This window comes from Rhagoletis pomonella, unplaced genomic scaffold (genome assembly GCF_013731165.1).
Source record: "Rhagoletis pomonella isolate Grant_MI unplaced genomic scaffold, Rhpom_1.0 Rhpom_scaffold_03499, whole genome shotgun sequence".
Classification (NCBI taxonomy): Eukaryota; Metazoa; Arthropoda; class Insecta; order Diptera; family Tephritidae; genus Rhagoletis; species Rhagoletis pomonella.
In genome coordinates this window covers 403-17,518 of record NW_023462051.1, presented here as the reverse complement: position 1 = coordinate 17,518, position 17,116 = coordinate 403, and the positions used below count along the sequence as shown (strand labels likewise).

The 17,116-nt window shown below is 37.6% G+C and overlaps 1 protein-coding gene across 1 annotated transcript; it reads left to right on the top strand.

The window, feature by feature from the left end:
- Positions 1-14,940: 14,940 nt before the first annotated feature.
- On the top strand, positions 14,941-16,868 carry LOC118754178 (zwei Ig domain protein zig-8-like). The gene is made up of 2 exons (XM_036489043.1): positions 14,941-15,051; positions 16,566-16,868. The coding sequence occupies exons 1-2, from the start codon at positions 14,941-14,943 to the stop codon at positions 16,866-16,868; spliced, it is 414 nt and encodes a 137-aa protein (XP_036344936.1).
- The last annotated feature ends 248 nt before the right edge of the window (positions 16,869-17,116 follow it).

The following is a 17,116-nucleotide window of genomic DNA, read 5'->3' as shown; positions in this document are numbered from 1 at the left end:
AAAATCAAAAGTTATCAAAACAAATTCTGTGGGACTGAGAAATATTATTTTCCACTTTTTAGTCCATTTATAAAAGCGTTGTATATTAAAAAGTTTTTTTTTGTTTTATTTATATATTAAGATCTTGCTTAAAGCATCTCTTTTAGCTAACTAAACAATTGCGCCTTACACTGCTTTGGTGAGATCTCTTCATATGTTCATTGCTTCGTTCACAAAAAATAAAATGCTCTAATTTCACACTTAAGTATCGGTTTTTAAAACATTTAGAAAACATCATTAATAGAGAAAACATAAAATTTTGAAAAAGTATCCACATTTATACTGATCGGAAAAAATAAGTATCCCGTAAAAATTCGTCTAAAAATGTATCCATTTGGATCTATTTAGATCCAAACGGCATCCCTGTTCAGAAGGCGCAGCAGTTGAGCGTAACCGTTGCTAAAAAAATCAGTGATTGTTAGAGCGCGGTTACCCACGAACGTGTACGTAGCGTAGCGTAGAAGTACGTAGAAAGATATCAAGTGTGCTGTTGATAGAAAGAGAGAGAAGCAACGTGTACGTCACGGTCCTGCGGTGGTGAGTTTTTGTTAACACGCAGATCCCATAAGATAGATCGTGTCAGCTGACACGTTCTCCGTTTTTACGTCCGTGGGTAACTGCGCTTTTATGCGTCTTTTGAACGGCTTGATACATTAGCTGTCAAATTTAACTCTCAGAGGTACACACCAACAAGTTGTCTCAAATGATCAGAGTACACAACAACGCGTTCAGAAGGTGCAATCGCAACAGTTACTGAGCTGTTGCGCCTTCTGAACGTGCGCAATATTAGTAATAGGTATAGATATATAGTATAGGTATCAGTAGTGGGTATTTCATACAGCGTTGCCAGGTTGACGATTTTAACGTCATTTGGAGGTTTTTTGTATCCTGTTGTCATTTGGACGTTTTTTGTGTAAAAATTACGTTTTTTAACTTCCCAGTAGTTTTTCTCTATGCACAATATATTCAATGTATAGCGTACTATTTGCTTGTAGAGTAAGTACTTACGGTCACACTTTCGCCAACAATGGCAAACCTCCGAGTGTATTTTTGCCATGAAAAACAGCTTCTCATAAAAATACAATCACCGTTCGGAGTCGGCGTAAAACTGTATGTCCCTCCGCTTTGTGTGAATCAAGGCGCACGCCACAAATCGGAGGAGAAGCTCGGCCAAACACTAACTATATGTAAGCGCCAATCTATTATTATTATTATTAAACCAAGCGTACGCGCATTTTTTTTATATTTTTTTTCGATTCTTGGACTAAGGATTCCGCGTTTAAAGGCTGGTTGTGTAAACACTTGAGGTTACAAGGCTTATTACAATGTTTGCAATTGTATATTAAAAGCCAAATCAGGAAGAGCTGATCTATTGCAACACGCACGCTCACAAAAACACTATGTTCCTTCTTAGCAGAACGTAGTTTAGCATTTCCCTAACCAAATGTCTACAAGAAAAAAAAAATATTAAAAATCAACGCGATTCTTTAGCAACTTAAAACTTGGACATTATTACCCCGGAATTTAATGGGCTATCAAACTGCATACTCAACAAAAATCTAAGTAAGAACTTTAAAATCTAGCTGAAGCTTTTCAGATTTTTTATAATTTTTCCACAAAGTTTGAAATGTGGATTTATATTGTGTTAGTTATATAATGAGCTAGGTTTTTATGAAATAATCATAATAAAAATGAAACAAACAAAAGAAAAACAGCCAAAATCTATCAAAATTTTGATGACTTAATCAGCGTAAAGGCCCGTAAATCTTCCGCAAAATCTTTCTCTCGAACACTCCAAGAGCCGCCTCATCGGATGTTGTCATTATCCATGCTTCTGCGCCATATACCAGTACGGGCATGATGAGTGACTTATAGAGCGTGGTTTTCGTACGTCGAGAGAGTACTTTACTCCTGAATTGCCTACTCAATCCAAAGTAGCACTTGTTGGCAAGAGTGATTCTGCGTTGGATTTCAATGCTGACATTATTATCGGTGTTAATGCTGGTTCCCAAGTAAACGAAATCCCCTACGTTGGTGCCAAGGCGCGAATGTGCTGACTGTTTTTTTGATGACAGGAGATACTTCGTCTTGTCCTCGTTTACCACCAGACCCATTCGCTTTGTTTCCTTATCCAACTTGGAAAATGCAGAACAGACTTCGCGGTTTTTAATACCGATGATGTCGATGTCATCGGCATAAGCCAGCAAGTACACGCTCTTGTAGTAAATTGTTCCTGAGCGGTTCAGTTCTGCAGCTCTTATTATCTTCTCCAACATCAGATTATAGAAGTCACATGAAAGGGAGTCGCCCTGTCTGAAACCCCGTTTGGTGACGAACGGCTCGGAGAGGTCTTTCCCAATTCTGACGGAGCTGGTGGTATTGCTCGCCGTCATTTTACACAGCCGTATGAGTTTTGAGGGGATGCCAAATTCAGACATAGGGGCGTATAGGCAACTCCTTGTAGTACTGTCAAAAGCGGCTTTAAAGTCGACAAATAGGTGGTGAGTGTCGATCCTTTTCTCGCGTGTCTTTTGCAAGATTTGGCGTATTGTGAATACCTGGTCTATGGTGGATTTTCCAGGTCTAAAGCCACACTGATAAGGCCCAATCAGTTCATTGACGGTGGGCTTCAGTCTTTCACACAATACGCTCGATACGACCTTGTAACCTATGCTTAGAAGGCTGATCCCGCGGTAGTTGGCGCGAATGGCGGGGTCACTTTTCTTTCGGATTGAGCAGAGCACATTTAAATTCCAGTCGTCGGGCATGCGTTCATCTGACCATATTCTGCACAAGAGTTGATGCATGCACCTTATCACCTCCTCGCCGCCGTACTTGAATAGCTCAGCTAGCAGGCTGTCAGCTCCAGCAGCTTTGTTGTTTTTCAGCCGCATTATTGCTATACGTACCTCGTCATAGTCAGGCGATGGAACGTCGACTCCGTCATCATCGACTGCGGGCTCGGGTTCTTCTTCTCCTCTACTTTGCGTGCTGCTACCATTTAGTAAGGCGGAAAAGTGTTCCCTCCATAACTTAAGTACGCTGTCGCCATTGTTGTTCTTGCAGGAGTACGCCCTGGTCTTGAAACCTTCCGTAAGTCGCCTAACTCTCTGGTAAAATTTTCGGGCATTCTTCCTGTCGGCCAGCATTTCAAGCTCTTCGCACTCACGTATTTCGGCCTCTCTCTTCTTATTGCGGCAAATATGTCTCGCTTCCCTCTTCATATCCCTATAGCGGTCCCACATAGCGCGCGTTGCGCCCGATCGCAGCGTGGCCCTGTAGGCGGCATCTTTTTTCTCTGCAGCTTCCTGACACTCCTCATCGTACCAGTTGTTCTTTCGGGCTCGCTGAAATCCGACTACTTCTTGGGCGGCGGTACTTAATGAGCGGGAAATGGTGTGAGAGTCGAGTAGCGAAAGCGCTGGCTGTCTGTTGTGATTGTAGCTTTTCGACGTTAAGCTTTCCTTGCATATTTGGGCGCACATTTTTTGCTGCACAGAGGCGGGTGCGTACCTTAGCTGCAACAAGATAGTGGTCCGAGTCGATGTTTGGGCCTCGGAGTGTGCATACGTCTAAAACACTGGAAGCGTGCCTTCCGTCTATCACAACATGATCGATTCGGTTTCTCGTTTTTCGATCCGGAGACAGCCACGTAGCTTGATGCATCTTTTTATGCTTGAACCTAGTACTGCATACTATCATGTTTCGTGCCCCGGCGAAGTCGATCAACCTCAATCCGTTGTCGGACGTTTCGTCGTGGAGGCTGAATTTTCCGACGGTGGTTCCAAAGATCCCGTCCTTGCCCACCCTGGCATTGAAGTCGCCAAGCACGATTTTGATATCATGACGGGGGCAGCGCTCGTACGTGCGCTCCAAGCGCTCATAGAAGAGGTCCTTGGATGCCTCATCCTTCTCTTCCGTCGGGGCATGGGCGCAGATGAGCGAGATGTTGAATAATCTCGCTTTGATGTGGATTGTGGCTAGACGCTCGTTCACCGGGGTGAACGACAGTACTCGGCGACCACAAATCCAACTCCGAATTTGCGCTCCTTTACATGGCAGCTGTAGTAGACGTCGCAAGGCCCCAGACATTGCTTGCCTGCCCCGTCCAACGCATTTCTTGGATGGCGGTGATGTCAGCTTTTGTCCTTACGAGGACATCAACCAGCCGGGCAGGGGCACCTTCCCCATTAAGGGTCCGGACATTCCAGGTGCATGCCCTCAAATCGTAGTCCTTTAAACGTGTGCCGTGGTCGTCATCATAAGGTGGGGTCTCATCCGAGGCTTTGCCTTGCTTCTTCACTGGAAGTGGTTTTTACGTGGCGGGTCCCAAACCCAGCGCACGACGCATTGCTGGGACGGGGGTGGTTTCGCAACCAAATTCACGTTTATATAGCGAGCCGCTTGCTCCAAACAGACACTGCACTGGTGAACAGACGCTGCAGACTTCAGTGAGCCCTTAAACCGAATAAGTCGGAGTGGCCCCACCGAAGCTCCCTCTCTTTTTGCAGTGACCCAAGGCTCCACTCGGATTGGTTACCGCATCTCGCACATGGGTTGCTCACGTTGCCCAGAGTGCGCGAACGAGGACGCAAGAGTCGGGATTGAGTATAGCCATGCAACTGTAACTGCATACCCAGCGCAACGACTATACCCCATTACACTCCACTTCGAATCTAGTCTTTGGAATATATGTATATATATATAATACATCGGCGTAGCCAGAATGAAATTTAGGGGGGGCTCGACCCTATTAAGCTGGCATTTCAGGGTGCTATTTTATATATATATAAGGAAAATTTGAAAGTTAGGGGGGGGGGCTCGAGCACCCCCCTGCCCCTACCTGGCTACGCCCATGATATAATATATTAGAGCCGTTCAAAGACCCTCTTTTCGGAGGGAAATTCATGAATGCTACATCAAAGTATTGTTATTTGTGAGAAAAAAGACACACGTATTTTTTTATTTTGAAAAAAAAATTTTTTTGGAGATCGCTCTAGTCGGTTTTTTTGTAAAAACGCTGATGTTTTAAACTTTTTTTTTTTCGTGGCATGTTATAGGGCAGTTTAAAATGTTGATTTTACATGTAATTACTCAGGTATTATTAGGGAATATTCCCTTAATTACATACCTGTCTTGGACAGTTAGAGTGGGCCTAAATACCTTTGTTGTATAAACAAGCACGATCATATTCACATATAGTTGCAATATCTGTTCATTGCGAACGATTGTTTTCGAAAGCAGGAGCAACAATAACCACGTCAAGAAATCGGTTGACTGGCAAACATTTGGAAAAACTTCTATTCTTGGGAAGTACAACAAAATAAGACTTTTTGCAGAAATATTTTATTAATACATGTTTTCTTAAATAAGATTAACTTGTAATATTTTCTAATGTATATGTATCTGTGTAAATACCATTCATCATTAAACATTAGGGCGGGTCGAAAATTTAATTTTTCTCAAATCCCTTGGTAATAGTGAAAATATATTGCATCATGAAGTCAACAACAAGCCTGCAAAATATTAGTATTTTATTTTAGTTGTAAGAGCCCGCGCATCGACCGCCAAGTGACCCACAGCACCCTAGTCGAATAAGATCAATTCTTGTTAAAAATTCTGGGTCCAGCAAAAATGTTTGGTGCATATTATATTATAGTACATATAAGTATGTCAGCTGAGTAGACGCGTTTTTGTGTAGCTGCAGTCTGATCTTTATTTTCTGTAATCCAATTTCGATTTCAATTGCTCAATTTGTCGCAATCATATCCGTGAGTGAATCAGCTATCCTAGTGTGTCGAATTCGTTCAACTTTGGGTCATCTATATATAAAGCTTTGCAGCTTTCTAAGTCTTTGTGAATTTTTAATTGCTTGAACTTTTCTTGTTAACATGTCAAAAATGTCAACAAGAACCATTGCGCGCAAAGTGTCTCCATCGCCAAAAACAACTCCACTATTGCAGAGTAAGTTCCAAAGAGCTGAATGTTCAACTCCGTCTCTTAATGTTTGGTTCGAGAAACTAGATGCTCACCTTGAATCTCATAAGGAGTATCTAGTTGAGCAGCTAACACAAAGGGTAAGAGAATCCGAAGAGAGAATATTGGAACGAGTTGGAGAGCTATCAGCAGAAATTGCAAACCTAAAGTCAGCGGTAAAACATATCAACGAGCGTTTACTTCAAACCGAACTTAAATGTGCTAAGGTAGAAAAGCTTCGCAGCGATGTACACTTACTAAGCGAACAAATGAGTGAGCATGAGAATAACCTCGTATCTTCCGATGTCATCATCAGCGGCCTAAAAGGCGAGAACATAACAAGCAGCTTCTCTCAACTATGTCAGCTGCTTGCAGTGAAATTAACACCAGTCCGCTCTGCCTTTCGGTTGCCAGCAAAAAATAACAAAAATGATGCTCCCGTTATTGTAAAGTTGAATTCACGTTATGATCGTTCTCAGTTGCTGAAAGCAGTGGCGGTTTATTGTAAGGAAAAGAGAATATCCATTGCTCCTCGCGACATAGGAGTTGGCGTTGAAGGGAAAATCTTTATTCATGAGTGACTTACAAAGAGAAATCATGAATTGATGCGTTTTGCTACGCAGCTTAAAAAGCAAAAACGATTAACATCAGCGCTCTCATTTCGGGGGCATGTATATGTTAGAGGTCATCCACAAACTGACGCTGTTAAAGTATCAGACTTAAAAAGTATAGAGAGTATTGCAGCTATAAGTAAATAGATGTAAAATGATTATCATAATGTATGTAACTAGCATTGTCACCCTGTCAACATTTCTCCCTTATTTAGTATTTTTGCTTTTCTACTTATCAACATACATCTATTCTCTTTATGTCATATCTGTCTCATTGTTATTTTTTTCTGACTGTTAATGTAAACACGCCTTGCATACGCACCTTAACACTTATTTAAAATGTATAGTGAAATATGTGAGCTGGCTAGCTAAGATCATGTAAGAGGGATTCTTAAACTTTCGTCAGATCGCTACACTGGGTTTAATATCTGTAGTTTAAATGCTCGAAGCTTAAATGGCGGAAAAGTTGATTATTTAAATTTTGTTTTTAATAGCTTAAATATTGACTTAATCTGTATTACAGAAACGTGGTTCAAAGATTACATTGATGATAAATGTTATGCCCTATGCGACTACTCGTTAGTAAGATGCGATAGAATGATTAAGATGCGAGGAGGTGCCATTGCTTTTTACTTTAAGAAATACATGAAATTGAAGGGAGATCGGAGTCTTCTCAAGAAGTAGAATATCTGTTTATTGAGTTCTTTAATAACAGTTCAAAGTGTCTTGTTGCGTGCATATATAACCCAAGCAAGAGAAATGACATTTCAGTTATTTTTGAAAAATTATCAGATTTTGCGATCTCCTATGAACATATTGTTGTATGTGGTGATATAAACGTGGACCTTCTATGTAATGACCACTCCTCTAAAAGTTTGATAAACAACTTCCTATCGCTAGGCATTACTATTATAAACAAATATGCAACCCGCTTCGCTCCGCACTGCAAACTTAGTCTTTTAGATGTGTTTGGCGTTAGTGATTCTAAGTACGTCAACCACATTTATCAACTACCACTGGATGGCATCTCCGACCATGAAATGTTGTTCCTGTCGCACAACCTCCAGTTTCATAGCCAAAAATTAGCAAGAGAACTGCTTTTTAGGGACTTTAAGGGAGTAAATCAAAGTGAGTTATTCAAGCGGCAGCTCTGCTTGACTGGAATACATGTTGGAGATTTACGACAGCTGACGAAAAGTTACAACATTTTAATTCTCTGTTTGGCCTGTTATTTGATAAGTTTGTTCCTTTAAGGAAGGTAAGGGTTCAAAATAGCAAAAAGCCGTGGTTCACCAGTGATATTTTGTCATTAATTAAAGAGCGAAGTAAAGCATACAAGCGCTGGAAAAACCATAGATGCTCTGACCTGTGGGAAATATACCGAGTAGCCAGGAATAAGGTTACGGCAAGCACACGTTATGCTAAAAGAGCATACTTACAACATAAGTACTTAACACATTGAAAACGACGAGCTACCGACCACAGCTTCCAATTTGTCATCTTTATTATCTAAGCGCTTTGTCGACGGCAACATGATTTCTTTGAACGCGGCAGCGATATCATGAATTTGTATGAGTTTGACATAAAAGAAGAGGAAGAACCTTATCTGTCGCCAGAAAAATAGAAATAGATCTAATCTGGCCACAACCACAGCCGTCGCGTAGCCCGGTCGTCGCCAAAATAATTATCTACATAAGAGTACGTGTTAAAATAATTTGACAGCTGTGGTTTGTAGCTCGTCGTTTTCATTGTGTTCGGGCTAATAAGCTCAATGAAAACCTCCCCTCAAAAGTTTTGTGGAAAAACCTCAAAACGTTTGGTGTTTGTAGTGAGTACAATGGCACATGTAACTTAGATCCAGAAATTTTAAATGCCAATTTTCTCTCGTCAAGCCACCCAGTTTCATCTGCTTGTGTGCCCTCTATACCTTCATATGTGGATGATAATGTGCTTTAATTCCAATGTGCGACGGATGAAGATTTAGCTGAGTGTGTTTATGCTGTCAAATCAAATGCTACAGGTGTTGATGGTATCAGTCTGAAGTTCTTTAAAATGATTCTTCCTTTCGCGATCCGATCACTTACGCACATTATTAACTTTTGCCTTACATCCTCCACTTTTCCTACCCTCTGGAAAATAGCAATTATAATACCAGTTCCAAAAATTATATGTGCGAATTCCCCGGATCACTTCAGACCGATAAGCATATTACCCGCACTCTCGAAAGTTTTCGAAAAATTTTTAGCACGACAAATCACCACCCACTTAAACAAAAACTGTCTACTGAGTGATTTTCAATCGGGATTCAGAAGTCAGCACAGCTGCTCCACAGCAATGCAGAAAATCATTGAAGACAAAATAACTTGACAACGTTAGTTCTCCTTGATTTCACAAAAGCTTATGACACCATCGACCACAATTTATTATTAGGTAAACTAGGTAGTCAATTTAGGTTTGGAGCTTTTTCTATACAACTAATAAAAAGTTACTTAACGGGTCGACTACAGCAAGTTCAGTGTGGTGACAATTACTCAAGTCTAAAGCCAAATACATTAGGTGTGCTGCAAGGTTCCATTTTGGGCCCCATATTGTTGTAAAAACGCATCAATCCACCTTTACGCTGATGATACCCAGCTGTATCTGTCAAGGCCCATTGGTCTTGTTGAAGACTTGATTTCCAGGCTTAACGAAGATCTGTCTGCGCAGTTGCAAACAATTTAAAATTAAATCCGTCAAAAACGAAAGCAATCGCGCTTTCCCCAACCAACAACCACATGATCAAGTGAATTGCAGCGGAATAGCTGCGCTTGATTGTGTTGGCATAACAAAAATGAAAATAGTGGAAAAAAGCAAACGATAATTTACATGGCGTACTTAGCACGGTGCATAGGCAACTGGCTGAGTCAGTGGGATCGTCGGTTCGAAGCCTACTGAAAGAAGTCTGAAGAGGAAATGTGGTGATTTCCGAAATAGCTATCACTTCTACCATTTTTTTCAAATTATTGTTGCTTTTCCACAATAAATTTTCATTAAAAAACGGCCTCGAGCTCAATAAAAATTGTTGAATATAATTTTTTTTATTTTAAAATAATTTGTTTTTTTTTTTTTTAAATCTGAATGATTTTAATCATAATATTATCAAAAATCAGTAACATTAAGTGTCGCCTTCAATTTGGTGATTATTACGTACCGATCGAGTAACATTTACCAAAGTTTTATCGAAAAATTTAAGTGGATCTCCAGTTTTTTTCTAAAAAAAAGTCTCTTCAATTGTATAAATAACTTTTAAATGATAAAACCGGATTACAGAAAAGTGTGCCAGGGAGTGACTGTTTTCGTTCAAGCTAAATGCAAAGCAATATCGTCCAATTGGAGAGTCCTCAAAAGGATTTCCCAGGATATGTTAAAGACTTTGCATTTACCTACAGTCACTTTTTCACATAATGGAATTAACTAAAATATTTATGTATATCTAAACACTTATTGCACGTCCGCTACTTTCATATAACGGCAGATTTAGAAACCGCGAAAAATTTTCAAGACTGAATAAATGGACTTAAAATTTATCACCCCAATTGTATTATGTTTATGTATGTAAATACTTGTATGCTTGAAACTACTATTAACTTATCAAACGATTCCTAATCTTTGACTTCATTAAAACACTAAAACGTTTGAAATAAATCTCGTCTCACTTTTTTGAATTTTTCATTTGGTTGCTGAAATAATTAAGAATTAAAAATTCATAAGGGAAAATTATAGTTTTTGTAAGTTTTATCTTAATATCTGAAAAATTTGTAGACTTATTGAAAAATGATAAATGAACGTGAGATACTAAATTTAATAACCATTAGTTTGATATATCGTCCTGTTTAGAACAATTACGGCTTCCATAGATATTACAAGCCCAAGTTTAATTTTATAAATTAATACACTTTGATTCAATTGCGCGGGCTAAAGATAAGTTTTAAATTAATCTTTCGTGGCCAATAAAAATTGGCTTAGACCTAAGACATCATAATATTACTATTACTATACGGTCAAATGCCTTTTATTTTCCCCCATACAAAATCGACCCAGCCTAATACACATTGAGCAAGAAATTTCAAAATTGCGATCTGTAGATTCTCTCAAGCATTTGCCTTTTGCAAGCATTTGCATTTGAAGCTGCTAATTTTTTGCTACCACATATACTGAGATAATAATATAATAGTAATATTTAGAAACATGTTATGAAATAACGCATAGTAAAAATTAATATTTTTTATTAAATTATCGTTTTAAAATGTTCGTATTTCAAAATAATACTTACATACCACGCACGCGGTCAGATTCAAACTCAACATTTGAAAGCACATTTACATGTCTGGCTGTAGCTGGGTGCAACGATGCTTGCCAAAATTTGTTAATTTCCAGAGAGTCAGGGTTCACATCCCATTGCAAGCAGCATGGAAATAATTTTTTTTTACTTAATTATTAAAAAGCATCCGTGAACTCTTCATTTAATATGAACTCTTCATTTTAATATGAGCTTATTTGAATTGAATACACTTAATACTAAAATTTATATACTAAAATTTATTACGGGAGGTGGTGGTATTCTTTCATATGCGTATTTTTTTTGAAATTTAGAACGTTTTTTTGATTAAAATTTTTTTTTCTCTTAGTGTACTTCCATTTTCACTATGCATCAGTGATAAATTATCACCATTCAAATTCACGGTGGAGAGAATACAGAGGTGGCGCCGATGACGATACCGCTACTCGGCTCTCAGTGATTTTGACAGAATCAGCTGTTTTGGTGACGTCATAGTAGAGAAGACAGCAGTAGTGATGTGCTGAGTCAATACTTTTAAGTACCCAATACTCTCGATACTCGGTACCGAAACATTTAGGTTTCGAATAAAAGCGCACATAGGCCAAAAATATGGAAAAAACGCCTAACCAAACCCGAATGTAAGAGCCAATAGAGCTTTTTTACTGATTCAAATGAAAGATGTATATATGTCGGTTCGATGCCATAATACAGAGAAACCCTTACTTGTTTGAAGCATTTTTGTTCCAGCTGAATCGGACGATATCATTTTTGTAGGCCTGGGACAGATTCTGTAACCAGTTAACGACAATTTTCGAATCGGTATCGGTTTTGTCGACGTTTGATATCAAATATTTGTAAGTCAAGAAGTGAGATATCGATCTGAAACTTGTCGCTAACTGGCTACAGAATCTCTTCCCTGAAAGGCTTCTTCATCCGTCAAAGTATTTTTCTTGAACCTTGGACCGACTAAGGTTAAAACTGATAAAATAATATTTTTCTGTGGCGATAAGTTCAAGTGTTTTAGCCGGTATCATATAAATTAGTAATGAAAGTTTTTTCTAAACCTGAAATGCATATAATGGCGAGGGTTTAATGTAAATAATCGGTATCGGATACCGAAAAGGAAGTATAGGGTACCGAAATCTTTTTTAAATATTGGGTACCGAGTATTGGGACAATTCAGCACATCACTAGTCGCCCTCATTCTCGCCGCTCTCAGTTGTCAACTCTACGATGACGTCACGCTAAAATTACTCTCACGAATTCTGCTGCAATCGGCGCAATCTTGTATTCTATCATTCTTGATTAAAACTGACTATTTACCACCATTAAAATGCAGGCAAATGTTGACAGCCACTTGCGGCCGAATAAAATACTTAAATTTAGGCCAAGCAATTTTTAGCGAAAGGCAGAACCGAAAAATGTAAGCTTTCGCATTTTAGCATTTTAGCGGTAGCGAAAGTTAGAATCCGGCTACAGGTCGAAACAGTTGGCGTCTTGATTTCGAAATGAACTGTATCAGCGATGTTTTCCGATCTAAATATTTTAGCATCCTTTCCAAATTGTTTTCCAAAATTTTCGTCTTTCTTTAATAAATAATAGCAATAAAGGCGCGTTTTTTCTTCTAAGAGCTTCATGAAACTTTCGCCAATATCAACAGCACCAAATTTTTTTCAACATGCACAGTGATTCTCAAGCATGCATAGGTTCGATTAAAATCGATCCAAAAAAATTTGTTCATCAGTCTTTAGATAAATATTTTTAGATCTAAAAACTGCTTTTCTTGAAATCCTACCTGCTCGTTTTTTTTTTGAAAAAAATTCAAAAATACGGTCATGCACTTTTCTATTAACAGCTCGACTATTTTTCATCTGATACCATTGCATATATGAATTTTTAGTAAATATTGACAAATTCCTTGGCCGCACTGGTCATGAAATCTGAAAGTCCGGTACATACACATATAAATTCAAGGCCGTGTTATTGCCGAAATTGCATAACTTTTTGACAATTTTTATGCAATTGCATTAGGTGAGGTACCAATTAATTCAGTTTTAAGATCTAAAAATATTAGGGCCAATTTCAAATTAATATTTAAACGGCACTTAAGTTTAATTTTGGATTGTTATTTAAATGCCATTTAACTTTCATTGGGTTTCAGATGAACTTTATTTAAATATGTCAAAGAAGTCGCAACACTGTTGTTTGCTTTTCGAAATTGTTGTTGCATTTGGTTGTTTTTTTACATTTTGTTCTTTGGCAATATTGGCCATTTAAGTGCAGGTTAAATGTGTGTTTTTTGGGCTACTATGCTATTGCAAAAGACGAGTTGTTTGAAGTTTGGCTGATTGGGTGTTCGAAAAAAGAAAAACTTTTTTCGGTTGTCAACCATGCACAAATTTGTTTATCAGTTTTTAATTAAGTAAAAGGCGTTTTTTGGCAAATTATATGAATCGATTTGGGCGATAGATTTATTTTTTGAATATTTCTTCCTGCATCGATTAATTTATTTCGATCTGGCATATCTGTACGCCGTAAAACACTGCTAACAGATGCTCTGTATAAAAAAACTGTAAAAATAAAATGCCCATAATATGTAAATATGGAAAACGTCAAGAGAACGCAGGGTATCAAAAACGGGGTACGAAAAAAACCCAAAATTACGGTTATGTTCGTACTTCATGCACTTTTCTATTAACAGCTCGACTATTTTTCATCCGATACCATTGCATATATAAATTTTTAGTAAATATTGACGAATTCCTTGGCCACACTGGTCATGAAATCTGAAAGTCCGGTACATACACATATAAATTCAAGGCCGTGTTATTGCCGAAATTGCATAACTTTTTGACAATTTTTATGCAATTGCATTAGGTGAGGTACCAATTAATTCAGTTTTAAGATCTAAAAATATTTATCGAAAAACTGATAAACAAATTTTTTGGATCCATTTTAATTGAACCTATGCATACTTGAGGACACTGTGCATGGTTGACAACCGAAGAAAGTTTTTCTTTTTTCGAACACCCAATCAGCGAAACTTCAAACAACTCGCCTTCTGCAATAGCATAAGAGCCCAAAAACACACACATTTAATCTGCACTTAAATGGCCAATATTGCCAAAGAACAAAATGTAAACAAACAACCAAATGCAACAACAATTTCAAGGAGCAAGCAACAGTGTTGCGACTTCTTTGACATATTTAAATAAAGTTCATCTGAAACCCAATGAAAGTTAAATAGCATTTAAATAACATTCTAAAATCAATTTTAAGTGAAGTTTAAATATTCATTTGAAATTGTCCCTAAGAAAATTAAGTAAAAGGCGTTTTTCGGCAAATTATATGAACGCAGGGTATCAAAAACGGAGTACGCAGAAGCTGTACGCAGGAGCATGCACCACAGTGACCCAAAAGCAGAAGTTTAGGATGAGTCTGCCTAAACTATATAAGAATTTAGTTATAGTAGCAATATCTTTGTAAACAAATAAATAAAATATATAAGAACTCTAATTATTGTGTAGAATTTATAACAACCACACTGTGAAGTTTAAATGGCGGCAAATCAGCTGTGCTGTATTAGAGTAGATAAGCATCGAGAGTTAACGGGGTGTGCTTAGCTCAGCGGTTAGCCCTGCTGACTTTGCACCGGTGATGCCGGTTCGAACCCTGCTGAAGTCTGGAAAAAAAGTCTGATGAGGAGAGGTGATGACCGAAATAGAATCTATAACTACTATCGCTTAGACTTTGTTGCTTTTGCCATTTTTCCTTAAAGAAAATCGTGGTATAAGTTCAATAACGCTGCTGAAATAAATATTTTTACGGCACAGTGTTATTTAAGGTCATCGAAAATGGTGAGAACTGTTAAGTGAAAAAATAATTACGTTGAAAAATACAAAAAAAAAAAACATTTATAAAATTTTTGAAATTTTGAAATAAATCACGAACATCAGTTGTCCCAATAATCACATTTATTTTCCTTCAACAGAATTCATGGGTACGGAACGTCCATATTTCGATGATGTTAACCCTAGAAATATATCGACAGTAGCTGATGAACCGGCGATATTAAGATGTCGCGTCAAGAATAAAGGCAACCGTACGGTAAGTAAATTTAGCGATTTAATGCCACAAACTTGCATAAATTATGAAAAGATTAGCTGCTACAAATGTGTGTGTTAAAAGTAAACCGAATTCATTCGTTTCGATCAATTGTTTTTTTAGTCTTTTAGCGCATAAATAATTTCTGATAGTGTTTTTTTTTGTGAGATGCGTATTTATACAGCGAGCCACATTTGCAGACTTCAGTGGATCTTTTCTTTCCACTGCTGCTACATGTGGCACACAGGTTGGTTATCGGATCCCGCACTATTAAATCCAATTGCCACCAGGGAATGTCACTTGATCAAAATTTTCATTTTGCCAAATTAATGTACAAAACGCGGAAAAGTAAATTTTAAAGTTATTGCTGTTATAAATGATGTAAAAGAAATATAACAACACGTAATATTGATTATATCTCACAATAAAGGTTCTAAATATTTGTATTAAGATGACATAATCACGGTTGCCAACTGTCCGGTTTCTTCCCGAGATGTTTGTCTATGTCCGATTTTTATGTTTAACCGGACTTCAAATTGATAATTTTTCTTAAGAGCATACGTATTTATAGACCGTCAAGTATCTTTAACAAAAGCAAACTTTAACGACTAAAATCAAATGAAGGCTTGAAAAGCGTATAATATATGACACATTTTGCACTAAAGGGTCAAACTGTGTACTTTCTTTAAAATCCCGACCAGTAGAACTCTTTTTGCTACATACATTTTTTTGTGAAAGCTGATAATTTATTTGCTTTTAGAGTTTAAAGGAAGCTTCTCGTTTTTTCCAAAGTGACGGCTCGGGTACATCATCCTATGCCCTAAAGCCGGGTTTTAAGATAGAAGAAAGAGTAATCTTTCAGAAACAATGCTTATGGTGTATTTAATATACAGCCGTGCTCCCAATTTAACATTCACAAATTTCATGTGGATTCGGTTTAGTTCCTTAATGGAATGAGAGCAAAAATTAAAATTTTCAAACAATGTGAAATTTTGCATGGATTTTTGAAGATTAAGATATTGTTGTTGTAATTTCTCTATAATTTGCATATATTTCAATCGGCTTTCTATCTATGGCCTAAGTATGCCACTAAGGTGGCAGTCACTTCTACCTACCTTCCTATGTGATAATTTATCTTCACGCAAACAAAGTTTCATTCAATAATCTCTTTTCTAACCAGAGATCTATGATTTTGAAAAAAACGCGTGTTTTGCCTACAAACAGCGCGCCGCTCGGATCGGGTTTGTGAAGGTACACTTAGGCATTTGTGTGGTCAAATGATTTTTTTGCTTAGCATTGATTGTCTATAATTTAATTGCATATTGCTCTGAAATATGATCGATCTCGGTGAATACTTAGTTTATTTTTAATTATTCGACACCAGTCGGTTAAGAGACTGTAACTTGCCTAAATTGTAGTTGAAAAATTAGCTAAATTTGAAATTCTGTACCTATAGTTTGTAAGATTATGCAACCGATGTATTGATAAATAAACAAAATCAATTGAAATTGTCTTAGGTTTCATGGATGCGCAAACGAGATCTTCACATACTAACAACTAACATCTACACCTATACTGGCGATCAGCGATTCTCTGTTGTACATCCGCCCGGCAGCGATGATTGGGACTTGAAGATCGAATATGCGCAGCAGAGAGATAGCGGAATTTACGAATGCCAAGTAAATACCGAGCCGAAAATTAATTTAGCCGTATCACTGGTTGTCAATGGTGAGCAGTTTTTTGATTTATATTATAAAATATGTTATTATATCATGCCGACAAACACTTTCCAACACTTTTATATTTGCCATTCTTTATAGTTTAAGAAAATAAGCTGTAAACAAAACATAAATTTGGTTAGGACATTGCTTAGTTATTACAATTTTCATGAAAATTCTGCTGCAACCACCGTTGTTGAAGATATTTTATATTTACGATTTTCAATCGTCTTAAGTCGTTTACTTAGAATGTAAAAAATTTTTCTATCCATAAAATCGCAAATTCCGACGCATTTCCTAAGTCTGGCAGCATCACCAGCAAGAGCATATTAGAAAAAAAGCGTGAAGGT

Bases quoted from the DNA above. Each gene is read 5' to 3' on its own strand.
- LOC118754178 (XM_036489043.1), top strand. From the start codon at position 14,941: ATGGGTACGGAACGTCCATATTTCGATGATGTTAACCCTAGAAATATA. The intron at 15,052-16,565 runs GTAAGTAAATTT...AAATTGTCTTAG, and splicing joins AGAATAAAGGCAACCGTACG to GTTTCATGGATGCGCAAACG.